Source organism: Sprattus sprattus, assembly GCF_963457725.1.
Source record: "Sprattus sprattus genome assembly, chromosome: 14".
Lineage (NCBI taxonomy): Eukaryota > Metazoa > Chordata > Actinopteri > Clupeiformes > Clupeidae > Sprattus > Sprattus sprattus.
Window position 1 is genome coordinate 25125284 of NC_137912.1, and position 16010 is coordinate 25141293.

The following is a 16010-nucleotide window of genomic DNA, read 5'->3' on the forward strand; positions in this document are numbered from 1 at the left end:
ACGAAGACATTATTATAGCACACCAAGGCAGAAATTAGATAAGTAGACAACGTTGAGTATACTCCTTGATGTGCTCTACACAAAAAATGATGCGCCAAAATGAATCCATGAAACCACTTCATATAGGCCTAAAAGATTCTGAAGGTGGACTGTGCACAATGAGAAGAGCTGTGCTGCCATCTCCAGTTAAAGGCGAGTATTACATATAGGCTAGTAGACGACATTAGCGGTTTTGGACATAGATAGGCATATAGACTATGTTCCGTTCCGACCCCTATGCCCTAACCCCTGTAATACAGGGTCCAGATTGTCGCTGCCGAATGTGAGTCGCTGCCCTATGTGAGTCCCGCAGCTCAAACGGCATAATGTGGGTATATTTACTGGTTTATTTAATTGTGGTGTAAACGGTGAACAGCCAACATGCAGCCCATATGTTGACTTTGAGCCTTATGCAGTGGTACATACTTTTTAAATAACCAGAACTTGCTCAATTTTCAACCGATTTTCAAACGGGTTGGTTTGTTGTAAACGTAAGATATTTCTTATGGCACTGCATACTTTTGAAGAATTATAAACATGGGATAGGTGCAATAAATACACATGCACAAGCTATTTATGTAAAATCAATATCTATGCTACTAAAACTCAGCATACAAGAGTCCTCCGTAATACATCTAGCCTTTATATAAGATATCTATGGTTTTGTGGTCCCGCATTAAAGTGCTTTGCAGGAGTGACATTTCTGTACCTGAAAATGGATTCTTCTTACAGAGACCATGAGAGTCGCGTACAAAATTTTTGTTTGTCTGAGTGAGCAGATATACTTTGATGATGATGTATATTAAAATGGTAACATTTACCCTCATTGGGCCTCCTACAAAAGAGTAAACTGCAGGCAACTTTAGGCCTACTTCAACATTACCCCCCCCGTGACGCAGAAGGCGGGCTTTCGTTTCTCTATTGGCCCCTGCGTCCACTGTGTGGCGGGAGATTCCAGCATGGCGGTGCAACCAAAGCATAACCTGTCTCTGGACAGTGCCTCCGAAGCGGGTTTCTTAAGCTTTTTTTTCTCTATGCCCGAAAAACCAGACACGACATTCCGGATTTTTGATCGCAACGATTACTATACTGTGCACGGAAAAGATGCCATTTATGCAGCAAAAGAAGTTTTCAAGACTAATGGAGTTATCAAAAACCTCGGATCAGGTAACGTTAACTGTAACTGGCTAGCTAGATACTGCTAACGGCAACTTGTCTTTACCCTAAAAGTTTTCTGCAGATTGTAGCTATCACAATTCTGAAGATATATTGATGTATACCGTATGTGCCTTCGTAACAGTTCGGGGGCATGCAAGTCTAAGGCCGGCTAATCTGCTAACGTGTTAGCTGCAAATAGTGACTGTTTGGCTGTGGAATAACTTGTGGTGTCTGTGCAGGGAGCAAGAAACTTGAGAGCGTGGTTCTCAGTAAAATGAACTTCGAGTCTTTTGTGAGAGATCTGCTCCTGGTTCGCCAGTACCGCGTCGAGGTCTACAGGAACAAGGCTGGCGGCAAGAAAGAAAACGATTGGCAGATCGAATACAAGGTAGGTCAGTCGGTGAAACTGCCTAGGTCTTTGGGGCCTAACGTAATTTGCCTACCGCCAATATATGTTCTAACATTTGCACTATACAAGAGAAGGACTTTGACTACACTGTCCAGCTGCAAAACATGGTGTCTAAAATGTAACCATTCCCATTGCTAAATATGACTGTTTCTTTGTGCTTGACTGATAGAGTATGATTATTAGTCTTATGGACATTTATTCTTTTGTAGTACTTTCTAATCTTCAAGTGCTTTATCTTTTATTATGACATTGCTTGAACAGGCATCACCAGGGAATTTGGCTCAGTTTGAGGAGATCCTGTTTGGTGGTGGTGGGGCTCCAGGAGAGGGTCTAGCAGGAGTCGTCGGGATCCGTGTGGGCTCCGGGCCTGATGGACAGCGAGTTGTGGGCGTGGGTTATGTTGACTCCATCCTCAGGAAAGTCGGCGTTTGTGAGTTCCCTGACAACGATCAGTTCTCCAACCTGGAGGCCCTACTGGTGCAGATCGGGCCCAAGGAGTGTGTGCTGCCCGTGGGGGACGCAGGGGGAGACGCTGGCAAGCTTAGACAGGTCAGTGTCTAAATGCTCCAATGGCCACAGATTCATAATCAACACACCACACAATGATGGCTGACTTAATGGGTTCCACACTTAATGCGCTCAGTGATGTATGTTTGTTTATGTGTTGGAGAAAAAATGAGTGCATACAGGTGCATAGGTATGATATTCGGATTGCTTTGCCTGTCTGTTTTAGGTTGTCCTACGAGGAGGCGTCCTCTTGTCAGATAGGAAGAAGTCAGAGTTTACCACAAAGGACATTGTACAGGATTTGGACAGACTGCTGAGAGCACGCAAGGGGGAGAGTGTGTCCAGTGCTGCCCTGCCAGAGATTGAGAAACAGGTCTGAGCCCACTCTTATAGATTGCACTATAACACATCCCTGCATTGATCTCTACCCTTTTCAGCACATCTATCAGACGGCCATGTTTCTTCTGGGCATCAGGAATGTGCATGTGTGTCCTCCTCAGATTGCCGTGTCCTGCCTGGCAGCGGTCATCAAGTATCTGGAGCTCCTGTCTGATGAAGCCAATTTCAACTCCTACAAGTTTACGTCCTTTGACCTGCATCAGTTCATGCGTCTGGATAATGCTGCTGTGAATGCACTCAACCTGTTCCCTGTAAGAATATGAGGATGGGTATTGGCATTGGGTGAAGTCATTGTGCTGCTTCTCTAATAACTTTCTCTCCCTTAGAAGTCAGTGGAAGAAATATGTGCCTCTTTAATGTCTATGACCATGTTTTAGGGGTCGGACTCAACAGTAGGCTCCCACTCCCTCTCGGGGCTTCTGAACAGGTGCAGGACCCCCCAAGGCCAACGCCTGGTGAACCAGTGGATCAAGCAGCCCCTGATTGACAAGAATAAGATTGAGGAGAGGTGAGCCAGGCCTGGAGAAGATCGAAGTTGAAGTCGAACTTTGTACTTAAGCCTTTTCCCCCATTACATATATTTAGGTCTGTTAATAAGTGTGTGTGTGTGTGTGTGTGTGTGTGTGTGTGTGTGTGTGTGTGTGTGTGTGTGTGTGTGTGTGTGTGTGTGTGTGTGTGTCAGACTGGATCTTGTGGAAAGCTTTATGGAGGACTCTGAGCTGAGGCAGAGCTGTCAGGAAGACTTGCTCCGGCGCTTCCCTGACCTCAACCGTCTGGCCAAGAAGTTCCAGAGGCACAGTGCTACCCTGCAGGACTGCTACCGTGCCTACCAGGCTGTGGGTCATCTACCTGCGCTGGTCCTGGCCCTGCAGCGCTATAGTGGTGAGCAGGACCCCACACCTCTTAGTCAGCCTCACCCTGAAAACTATGCATATCATAGCAGTCTACACACACACACACACACACACACACACACAAGGAAAAATAGAGTGAGAACATGGAGATGAACATCTTTCACCAGTTTTCCCTTCTGCTTATCCCTTAAGGAAAACATGAGGTCCTCTTGAATGCAGTTTTTATCACTCCGCTCAATGACCTCGTCTTGGATTTCTCCAAGTTCCAGGATATGATTGAAACCACGCTGGACATGAACCAGGTTAGCGGTGTTATTGCATACTGAAGCAATTTAGGCCCTGAGACTGTTTAGCTATTCCCGCTTTGTTCCATTACAGTTTTACTGTGATTATCCGAATAGTTTCAGTTTAACTTTTACCAGCCTTTGTGATTTGCTATTCCTTTAATGCAATGCATCCATGGTGTAATGTGTTCAATAGCTAGACTGTTGAAACCAAAAGCTCTTACCATCTCACCGAATCCCTATGCAGATTGAACACCATGAGTTCCTGGTGAAACCGTCATTTGACCCGACTCTGAGCGAGCTGAGGGAGAACATGGACAAGCTGGAGAAGGGCATGCAGGCCGTGCTGACCAGTGGTGCCAGGGAACTGGGTATGTGTCACTGACCTTATCTTTTCATGGTTCAGCCAGGGAACTGCCTATGGGTCAATGACGTTATCTTTTCATGGTTCAGCCAGAATCACGGATGTGCTTCTGCCCTAATGTTGAATCTAGCCGGTCCTACCATGGAGATAGTCTACAGATCTAGAGTGGCCTAGTAGCATTCCCATTAATTTAACTGAAAATGAGTCAATTCAGCCCAGTACAAAAATGTGAACTGTCTTACCCGATTTAGTTTGATGCTCAGTTTGGGCCTGTGCTGCAAATGCCATATGAGCGATGACCACAGTAATCAAAACCTGATGTTGATTGGCCTCACTCTTGCATGATCGAAACCAGCCAATTATAAATTAGTATCTTGGCATAAAATGCTAACTACCGACAGCTAACCCCCTACAACCTGTCCCATCCCCCTGTGTTCTACTCCCTTGACGCCTGAGGAAAACTGTTGTAATCTCTGTTGCAGGTCTGGATGCTGGAAAGACTATGAAGTTGGAGTCCAATGCTCAACATGGCTACTTTTTCAGAGTGACCTGCAAGGAAGAGAAGGGTCTGAGGAACAACAAGAAGTTCACCACACTGGACGTGCAGAAGAATGGAGTGCGCTTCACAAACAGGTCAGAAGCTCCTTCTCAGATATAAGTGCACATCTTTGGTTCTACTGGCACACACACATGTGGCGCAGATCTTGGGTATGAGGTGTTGCGTACACAAAAAAGTGACATAAGCAGTTTACGACTACATGTTTAGATGCTTAACTAGTAAACTGGATGTGTGACTATACATGCTGCCACAAAACTGTGAACACACACACACACACTTGTAAATGTGTTTTCAGTTTGAGTCTTCAGCAGCACAGTAATGAAAGCAGGATGATTTCAGATTGACACTTTTCATTGGGTTTACCATGATTCAACTTGTGAAAAAGAGTTGAGCAGCAAAAACAAAGTCGATCACCTGCATTTCTAGCTCATGTAATCATAGTAGTCTTCATTCACATGTTTCTGCACATGCCCAGATGTAGGCTTTCTACTGGGTATTCTGTAGGGGGCATAGCAGACAAACAGATATATAAATGAAACTACCTATGTGTATACATATTTTATGCTGGCAAATGAAGAGGACGATTCATTACTGTAGGGTTGTTTTTCTTGTCAGTACCGGTAATAGAAAGTGAATGGTTTTCTGTGAGCAAAAGGAGTTGAGTTTAGATTTGGGGTCTTACTGTTGTCACTGTGCCTTCTAAAGACCACAAATGAGCAGGCAGGTGATTGACTGAGGTGTGATGTGTTTGCTCTGCAGCAAACTGAGCTCTCTTAATGAAGAGTACACTAAGAGCAGAGAGGAGTACGAAGAGGCCCAGAATGCCATTGTTAAGGAGATCATTGGCATTGCTTCAGGTAAGTACCCAACACGCGATGAACCACATGTGTGTCATGAGTATATTCTTGGATAATGACCACGTCAGCGTGTTTGGCACAGACCTAATATTAGTTTGTTTTGGGGGGAATTCCATAGGTTACTTGGACCCTCTGCACACTCTGAATGAGGTGATCGCACAGCTGGACGCAGTAGTAAGCTTTGCGCTGGTGTCCCACGCTGCCCCTGTGCCGTACGTGCGTCCACGCATGCTGGAGAAAGGCTCAGGCCGCCTGCTGCTCAAGGGGTCACGCCACCCCTGCGTGGAGGCACAGGATGACGTGGCCTTCATCCCCAATGACATGTCCTTCACCCGGGGCAAGGAGACATTCCACATCATCACAGGTACAGCCAGTTACTTCAAGAAGAACAGAGATGTCCAAATAAGCCCATCTTATCAATATCAAAGGACACAATCATTCCATCAGAGCATTTGCTTCTGGTTTTATTGTGGCACACATTGTGTGTTTCTTTGAAATATTGTAGCTGCTGCTACTGACATTTAACTTTTACATTCATCTGATCAAAAGAAAAGTACTTCACCCTGATCATGGTGACTCACTAAAGTAACACTATGCAACAATTCCACACTTTTTGAGATATGGTTTTACAGGCAACTAGTTTAGGTACCATCCTCAAATTCATTTTGATAGCATATGGTTATGTGAAGGACAGATAAACACCTTTGTCTTCCCCACTAGCCATCCTGAATATGCCCTATGTAGTTCTGTGTAACGGGCTGGTGCACCCTGCAAAAATGTAAGGAAAGCTTTTACACGCATAACATTGCCAGCTAAACTGCCATCAATTTCAGCTGGGCTGTTGGTGGCGTTTGCAAGGCTTTTGCATGCCTTTTACAGTGGGGAAAATAAGTATTTGAACCCCTTGCGATTTCACAAGTTTGGCCACTTGCAAATAAATGTGTGATCTATAATTGTAATGGTAGGTGTATATTAACAGTGAGAAACAGAATATCAACAAAAAAATCCAGAAAAATGCATTTTATAACATTTATGACTTTATTTGCATTTGATGCAAAAAATTACTGACTGACAAAATTGACTTAGTACTTGGTGGAATAACCCTTATTGGCAAGCACAGACGTCAGACGTTTCTTGTAGTTGGTCACCAGGTTTACAAACATCTCAGGAGGGCTTTTGGTCCACTCCTCTTTCCAGATCCTCTCCAAATCTTTAAGGTTGTGTTTTCAATGGGAGGGAATGAGGGAATGAGGGTCAAGCCCAATATTCCACGTTACATGGCCCCATCCATAGTCCCCTTGATGCGGTGGAGTCGTCCTGTACCCTTGGCAGAGAAACAGCCCCAAAACATAATGTTTCCACCTCCATGCTTGATGGTGGGTATGATGTACTCTTGGGGTCATATTCAGCATCCCCCCCCCCCTGTCAAACACGGCAAGTCGAGTTGATGCCAAAGAGCTTGATTTTGGCATCATCTGACCACATTCTGTCTCCCAATCCTCCCTAGAATCATTCAAGTGTGCAATGGTAAACTTCAGATGGCCCTGTACATGCGCTTCCTTGAGCAGGGGGACCTTGCGAGTGCTGCAGTACTTCAAAAAATGACGGCGTGGTGTGTTGCCAATGGTTTTCTTGGTGACTCTGGTCCCAGCTGCCTTGAGATCATTCACAAGCTCCCCCTGTGTAGTTCTGGGGTTATTCTGCACCTTTCGAATGATCACTGATTCCGCACGAGGGGATATCTTGCATAGATCCCCAGACCTAGAGCGGGTGACAGTTGTTTGGTGTTGCTTCCATTTATGAATAATCGCACCAATAGTTATCTGCTTCTCACCAAGCTGCTTGCCATTGGTTTTGTAGCCCATTCCAGCCTTGTGCAGGTCTACAATCTTATCTCTGACGTCCTTGGACAGCTCTTTGGTCTTGCCCATGGTGGTGAGGTTGAAGGTGTGAAGTATGATTCTTTGGACAGGTTTCTTTTACAGGTCACCAGTTGAGATCAGGTATGCCTTGTTAGACCTAATGAGGACTAATCTGTGTGCTTTTTGGGCACATAACTGGCCATTGGGAGCCAGAATTCTTGCTGTTTGCTTGGGGTTCAAATACTTATTTTTACATAAAGACATAAAGAAATGAAGTACAACTTGGTTTCATCTGTTGTCTATTACCTGCGTGAACCAAAGTGGATAAGCTCTACACTGCTTTTGTCTGTATGACAGGTCCTAACATGGGAGGCAAGTCCACCTACATCCGTCAGGTTGGAGTGATCGTGCTGATGGCACAGATCGGCTGCTTTGTGCCGTGTGAGGAAGCGGAGGTGAGCGTTGTGGACTGCGTGTTGGCACGCGTGGGTGCTGGAGACAGTCAGATCAAGGGCGTGTCCACCTTCATGGCTGAGATGCTGGAGACGGCAGCCATACTTCGGTAGGCACCTATTCACCTGTTCCCCGGCTTCTTTGCTTCATGTGATTCACTTGTAATGCCTGTCATATTTATTTAGAGACTTTATTTAAAGCAGTTAGTAAGATACTTTGGCACGGACTCCACTCACTGCCTGCTGCTGAGAGTACTGTTTTTCATACTGTGTACTGCTTATATTGCACAAACACTGTGTAATGTTGTAAATAGCACACTGTGAAGTAACACTACACTACCTCTACTTATAGTCTGCACCTACAGTAAAATCGAGTACTCATAGTTACTCTTATCACTGCACTGTACATACTTGCCTATATTGTAACAATATTGACTGACATTTATTGGATCACCCCTGCACTTAATCTGTAAACAATGCTACTTCTTGCACTTCTGGTTAGATGCTAACTTTCTTTCATTGTCCTTGTACCTGTACTGACAATGAAGTTGTCAATTATGTGACTAGTACCTTAACCTCTACAACTAAACTGTTTAAGCTATGTATAATATAATAACTCATTTTCGGCATCTTTGGTTTCCTCAGCTCTGCCACGGAAGACTCCCTCATCATCATTGATGAGCTGGGCCGGGGCACGTCCACCTATGATGGCTTTGGCCTGGCCTGGGCCATCTCTGAGCACATTGCCACCCAGCTGCGCTCCTTCTGCCTGTTTGCCACGCACTTTCATGAGCTGACCGCACTGGCCCAGCAGCTGCCCAATGTCCACAACCTGCATGTCACTGCACTGACCTCCCACGACACACTCACCATGCTTTACAGGGTCAAGAAAGGTGAGGGACCAATATCTTCACATCAAATAGTCTGGACGAACTGAGAACCAGTGTTGCTTGATCATCTGATTGACCCTTAACCGTCTGTTGATGTTTGTGAGGTGTGTGTGTGTGTGTGTGTGATTAGAGCTTTGGTCTGTTGATGTTTGTTAGGTGTGTGTGATCAGAGCTTTGGTCTGTTGATGTTTGTTAGGTGTGTGTGATCAGAGCTTTGGTCTGTTGATGTTTGTTAGGTGTGTGTGATCAGAGCCTTAATCGTCTGTTGATGTTTGTTAGGTGTGTGTGATCAGAGCTTTGGGATCCATGTGGCGGAAATGGCCAACTTCCCTCCACATGTGATCGCCAGCGCCCGGGAAAAGGCCCTGGAGTTGGAGGAGTTCCAGGACCTCTCCCATCAGGAGGCTGGTGGGGACGGGGACTCTGAGGGTCCGGAGGCCAAGAGACGCTGCCTCCAGAAACAGGTGAGAGCTGAATCCACAAGCAGTGCAAAAGACTCTGTTTTGGATGACCCGAAATGTTCGTCTGCTTCATGTTGTTTGTCTTTTTGGAGTTTTGGTCTAAAACCAACAAGCTGACCTAAAAGGCATGCACAAATCTTGCAAATACCAACACAATCACAGTTGGCAGTGATAACAACTAGCTAACATGCTAACTGGTGTCCTCTGCTGAGATATGGTGTCCTACTCTTAAAGCTTTGGTTACATTTTGGAGAAGTGGAACAACAGTTGTGTTTATCTGTCCTTTGCATAACCTTATACCACCAATAAGAACTTGCCTATAAGAAATCACCTCAAACAGTGGTACTGTTACTGTGGCATTCAGCTTTTAATGGCCAAACAGTTTTCTCAGACTTTTTTCTTATTTGTAGGATTTAATCCAATGGAATCAGTGTTTAGGGTTTCATTTAGAAGTTGGTTTGCGGTGGAAACCGAAGGGTTATGTAGATAACCCAGGTTCTATGAATGAAGGTCAACACGCCACAGTGGGTCTTCCTCCCGCGAGGGTGAGCTGTTAGGAGACGGAATTACAAATCAACTTATCCCCGCTACGTGGGCGCAATTAGTCCCTATATATACAGGTGTGCCTGCGCCGCCACTTCCTCTTTTTGCCGACTAGCGTCAGCTCTTCCCCGAATGACCACGCTGTGTGGCGTGTTAACCTACATTCATAGAACCTGGGTTATCTACATAACCCTTCGTTCTATTTCATATTGGTCAACACGCCACAGTGGGTCAACAGTATACCACATTAAGTCATGAGGGGAAAAACGTAGTGGGGCGGGACCCCCCTTTTTTCATAGGCCAACTCGATAGCCTTCACCAGCCAGTGGGCCAGCCGCTATTTGGAAACTGCCTGGCCACGCGTCGACCCCCCATAACACACAAACAGCTGATCCGTTTGCCTAACGGACCGGGTACGGTCAATGTATGATCTCAATGCACGAACAGGGCATATAAGGTGCAACCTAGCACTCTCCGCAGACTCATGAGGAGGTGGGTGGAAGGAGTCCACGACGAGTGGCCTTGACACAAAGGATCTTGGAAGGACCTTGGGCAGGAAAGCCGGATTCGGCAAGAGGTTGAGTGCCCTACAAGGTTGTGACGGTCAGATATTGCTGCCACATATCCTCTCAAGGTTGACTCCTTTAGGCCCTCCTCTAGGAGAGACTGGAGGAAAGCCAGAACCTCAGAGATGTCACACGAATTTGGTTCTGTCGACCTGAGACGACACCAGCGTGCAAACCTTTCCCATCGACCAGCATAAAGTGCTCTCGTGGAGGGTGCTCTGGCCGCCTGCAATGTTGACAATATTGCCTGGCCTAACCTGTCTCGATGTTCCCGTCCAGGGGCCAAACATGCAGCTTGTACAGACCTGGGTTCGGATGGCAAAGCTGCCCCCGAGCCTGTGTCAACATGTCCGGTCTGAGTGGAAGCCTCCACGGGGACCCCGCAAGCAGCGACACCAGATTCGGCATCCACGGCTGGTGTGGCCAATCCGGGGCTACCAGCAGCACCCTGGCCCGAAGTCTCTGTACTTTGGCCAGCACTGCTGGAAGTAGAGGAAAGGGAGGGAAGGCATAGAGAAGGCCCTGAGGCCATTCGCCTGCCAGAGCATCCACCCCCAGCGTTCCCCTGGGACCCTGGATCGAGTACCACAGTTCGCAGTGAGTGGTGTCCCTGGAGGCAAACAGGTTTACTTGGGCCCGCCCGTAGGCCTCCCAGATGGCTTGCACTATGTGCTGGTGCAGTCGCCATTCGCCGGGCTTCGGACCCCCCCTGGACAGAAGATCGGCTGCCACATTGTCTTTCTCTGGCAGATATACTGCCCGTACAGAGAAACCCTTTGCATGAACCCACTGAAGAAGCTCTTGGGTTCTCTTGTGCAAGGACATAGAGCGTGTCCCGCCCTCGTGATTGAGGTAGGATACCACTGTGGAGCTGTCTGATCGTATCAAAACATTTCTGCTCCGCAGGCTTGGCATGAAGTAGACTAAGGCTCGGTGTACAGCCTCTAGCTCCAGCATGTTTACGTGAGCCCCCTGCCATTCCTGCTCCCAAATGCCCCGAACTGGACGGCCCTGCCACAAGGCCCCCCAGCCCGTCATTGAAGCATGCTGTGCTGACCAAGGGACATCCCTTCCTGCCTGGATATCGCCGATATCCACCAGCTTACGCTGGGGATGCACTCTGCATCCCGCTGTAACAGGCGTCGGCCACTCTCGTAAGGAGTCACCTTGTTCCTCCAAAACCAATGCTGCAGCGGCCTCATGTGAAGCAAGCCCAGCGGCACTACCTGGGCTGCTGCTGCCATCAGGCCAAGCAGCCTCCGACCATGTCTCACAGATATCTGAGTTTGGCCCAAGAGATAGCCCAAACTCTCTCTCAGAACCAACTGCCGCCGAGTTGTTAGACAAGCTTTCATTGTCGCTGAGTTCAGCACAATGCCCAAGTATTCCACAGACATGGATGGCCTGAGCATACTCTTCTCTCTGTTTAGCGCAAGCCCCAGCTTGAGGAGGTGCTCCAACACCACCTCTGTGTCGCTCCTTGCCCTCTCTAGGGTAGGTGCACAGATTAGCCAGTCGTCTAAATAATTGAGGATGCGAATGCCCTGACGACGGAGTGGCACCAGGGCTGCAGCTATGCACTTTGTGAAAGTGCGAGGAGCCAGGGACAGACCAAAGGGGAGAACCTTGTACTGGTATGCCTTCCCCTGAAAATAAAAGCGAAGGTATTTCCTGTGACTCTTGTGGATTGGGATGTGAAAATACGCATCCCGCAGATCGATTGTGGTGAACCAATCCCCCTGATTGACAAAGGCGAGCACGGTGGACAGGCGTAGCATCCTGAATGGAAGGCGCCGCAGGTACCGGTTGAACTTTCTTAGATTGAGGATGGGGCGTATACCCCCATCCTTCTTTGGAATAAGGAAATAGGTTGAGTAAAACCCTTGTCCTATCTGATCTGAGGGCACGAGTGTTACCGCACCTTTTCCTAGTAGCACTGAAACCTCGTTTGCGAGAGACTTGTGCTCTGAGTCGTCTTTTAACAGGGTGGGAACAACCCTCCGAAAACGTGGGGGCTTGATTCTGAACTGTAGCTTGTACCCTGACTCCAGCGTGCTCAACACCCATGGGCAGCGAGTACACTGGCGCCAGCAAGCAAGGTGCTGAGGTGTGAAACGGGAGATCGGAGGGTGCGCACCGTCATGGACGGGACCGGTGACCACCTCGGTGGCCCCTTGCCGACTTGGGAGGCCTTTGCTGGCGAAAAAACCCCTGACCTGCCCGGCCTGAACCTGCCATTGGTTCCTGAGCCGCCGTTTGCTGCGGACCAGCCCAACGCCGTGGGGCTGCACTCAACCGGCTGCCTGCCGAAACCGGCCCGAAACCGGCTGCCTACCGAAACCTACCAGCTTGATGCACTGACCTGGTGAGTTCACGTGCTTTCTTTGACTGTTCTATGGCCGCCTCTGACGGAGGGCCAAAGACCTCCCCTGGCACAATTGGTGCTGACACCACTGCCACGCAGTCCTGGGCTGGCATACCAGACTGGGATAGCCATAACTGGCGACGTGCCTGAACCACTGAGGCCATGGACCTGCCCAGAGCTTGTGCATGAGCACTGGTTCCCCGCAACAGCATATCCACCACTCGCAGCATCTCTGACACCTCATCACCAGGTGCTGAGGCTGCCAAATCCTGCAGCAGCCCCTCCAGGTAAACCAGGAGTAGGGAACTTGTACATGACAGCCTTGCCGCCACCGCAGAGGCCTGATATGTTCTCCGCAGCGCAGCATCCACTGGCTTGCTGCGTCTGTCTGGAATGCTTGAATCCTTATCAGCCCTCACCGACGCACCCGCCAACATTGCGAATGTGGGGCCAACTACCGGAGCTGCGGCCAGGCCGCAACGTTCAGCACCAGCCAAGCTAGCTAGCTGAGTTTTTGGCAGGGGAGCGGAGTTTGGCGCTTTCCAGGAGGACTGAAGCTCTGCTACAAAATCCGGAAGGATGGGAAGCCCCTCTGTCAAACACAGATGTTCCCACATTTGAGACCACAGGGGGTAGCTTGTCTGATGGGAGTGCTTCCTGCCAGCTACCCTTTGCCCCTCATTCTCAGCCTCTCCACCTCCATCTCGTGGCTCCTGGCCACTAGGTGGGACTATTGAGGGGTGGTCATCCTCATCTTCCAACATATTAGCTTGAGCAGCGTTTGCCCTCACAGACAAAGAGGCTCTCTAAGCAATACTTGGGTTAGCCTGAACAGCGTTTGCCCTCCCGGACAAAGAGGCTTTCTTAGGCAAAATCAGCTTGAGCAGCGTTTGCCCTCACAGACAAAGAGGCTCTCTAAGCAATATAACTCTTAACAGTTAACAATAATACTATAATAATTACGAACTATATTATCATCATTATTATTATTATTACTACTATTAATGACAACAATTTCTTAGGCAAAATCAGCTTGAGCAGCGTTTGCCCTGACAGACAAAGAGGCTCTCTAAGCAATAGCTTACTTTGGTAAGCCTGAACAGCGTTTTCCCACCCGGACAAAGCTATGTAATTTAACTCTTAACAGTTTACAATAATACTATAATAATTACGAACTATAATATCATTATTATTATTATCACTACTATTAATGACAACAATGATTATTATAATTATAACCTAGACCATGTGCGTTAACCAGTAACGCGGAAACCAAACCAACACCACGTTCTAACAAACGCAGGGTCGCTACAGGCACGAGATATCGTGAAACAATGCTACTGCCAAACAAATGCGACTTACTCTTTCGCAAGAGAAGAGGTCGATCAGATGGCTCTTTCTCTCTAGTAATTTGAAAATACTTACGTACGTCTCTGCTCAACTTCGTTTAGGAGGCGAAAAGAGGAAGTGGCGGCGCAGGCACACCTCTATATATATGGACTAATTGCGCCCACGTAGCGGGGATAAGTTGATTTGTAATTCCGTCTCCTAACAGCTCACCCTCGCGGGAGGAAGACCCACTGTGGCGTGTTGACCAATATGAAATAGAACAGCGCTTTTGTGTGCAGATGATAACGAGGATGAGGTAAAACAAAGACATATTTATGTATGACTTCTTGTGGAACAATGGCTGCGACTTCTAAACCCAGCTGTGTGTAGACTAATGCTACTGCAGCTGTCTTCCATGTTTCATTCATATAGTGACTCCTGCCAGAGCAGAGTTGGGATGAATGTGGAACTAGAGTGATGTAAAAGTTGCATGAAATCCAATATGATCAGACCAGCATCTGATTTAGGACCACACTTGGAAGTGGCCCAAATCAGAATTTAATTAATAGATCAGATTCCATGTGATTTGTGCTGTTCAGTCAGTACGTTTACATGATGGCCTTTATCCGATATTGGCTTTAGTCAGGCTTTGCTATCCATGGGGGGCAACCTCATTATCTCAAAGTGCATGGCAGTGAAAAATCCAAATCTTGGCCGCGTCTGTTCAAATCAAATGTGGAATGTTTACAAGCGGGCACCTGCTACCGTTGATTATACAGTAAATAGGTTGTGAAATGAAAAACAAAATCACAGTTAAAGTTGTATTAGTATTGATTGATTCACATCGATATGAATGGATGACATGACTAACAAGTGGTGGAAAAGTAATATGAAAATATTTATAGCTAGCTTTATAACTATCATCTGAAATATCACGGTATGTCGCAACAAACCTTTGATCCAAACAGAATATTCAGTATGGAATGGGAATAGATCAGAGCAGTATCTTTTATCGCGTTTGACATGGGATAGTATTCTCTCCATGAATTTGCGGCCATCTGAACGTCCTTATACGTGTTTAAGGAGGGGTTGTAAAGGTGCTCATATCTATTCGGGCCTCTTGTGTTATGTTTCTTCATAATCAACAAGAATAAGCTTGTGAGACGGTCTGCAGGATATTCATAAAAATAGACATACATGTCTCTGGTTGAGACAACTTTTCTGTTAGCCATTTCTGATATGCAGTTGCTATTTAGATACTAAAGTTAGCTTTGTTTATTGTTTCCATGGTAATAGGAGCCGTCAGAATAATTCGCTTTTCTGTTGGCCATTTCTGATATGCAGCACATGAGGGCAAAGCAAATGGTGCATGGTCTTGATCATTTAGATTTCGTTTCAGTATTTCAAAGTGAATGAGATGTAGGAGCACAAGAACAGTGAGCATCTAGCAGCGAATATCATAGACATAGATGATGCATGTATATGTCTATGGACGGGATCTCAAGCATGCACAAAGACGTCATCTCCAGTTGTTCTCTGATTTCAAAAGTTACATGAGCACGTTCTCCGATAAACAACCAACTCCAATGGCGTTATCTTGGGGTGTAAATTGAACTTCAGTCGGACACAACAAATCTAGATTTCTGGAGTTACATGAAATGGATCTTCGATTTAAATCCGATAAAGCCTGAAATCCTGACACATGTAACCGCAGTTACTGTTATGGGGGGGACAGATCACATATGAGCAAAAAATATCAGATTTGGGCCACTTTTGCGTGCAGTCTAAAAGGAGCCTTAGTCCATTTGTTTGCAAACCTTTTTGGATGCTGTGAAGGACCATAAGCCATCCTGTTTTTTGTTTGTTTGTTTTTTTTCCCAGGAGGGGGAGCGTTTGATCGAGGGTTTCCTGGCACAGGTGAAGGCCCTGCCCCTAGAGGGCTTGACTGAGGAGGCCGTCAAGCAACGGCTGTGTGAACTCAAGACTGAGCTCACAGCCCACAATAACAGCTTTGTCAACGAGATCGTGCATCGGGCTTCTGCCAGCAAGATGGTCTCCACCTGAGGGTCAGATGCTCCTGCCTTCACAAGTTTGCCCTCACCTGTATAGCAG

The 16010-nt window shown here is 47.0% G+C and overlaps 1 protein-coding gene across 1 annotated transcript; it reads left to right on the top strand.

Moving 5' to 3' along the window:
- Positions 1–998: 998 nt before the first annotated feature.
- msh2 (mutS homolog 2 (E. coli)) lies at positions 999–15962 on the top strand (the record flags this gene model as incomplete). Its single annotated transcript, XM_080851736.1, has 16 exons — positions 999–1206; positions 1437–1585; positions 1868–2155; positions 2340–2486; positions 2614–2763; positions 2890–3020; positions 3195–3394; positions 3559–3668; positions 3898–4021; positions 4497–4647; positions 5333–5430; positions 5549–5794; positions 7650–7854; positions 8390–8637; positions 8914–9098; positions 15780–15962. The coding sequence occupies 16 exons, from the start codon at positions 999–1001 to the stop codon at positions 15960–15962; spliced, it is 2823 nt and encodes a 940-aa protein (XP_080707862.1).
- Positions 15963–16010: the final 48 nt, after the last annotated feature.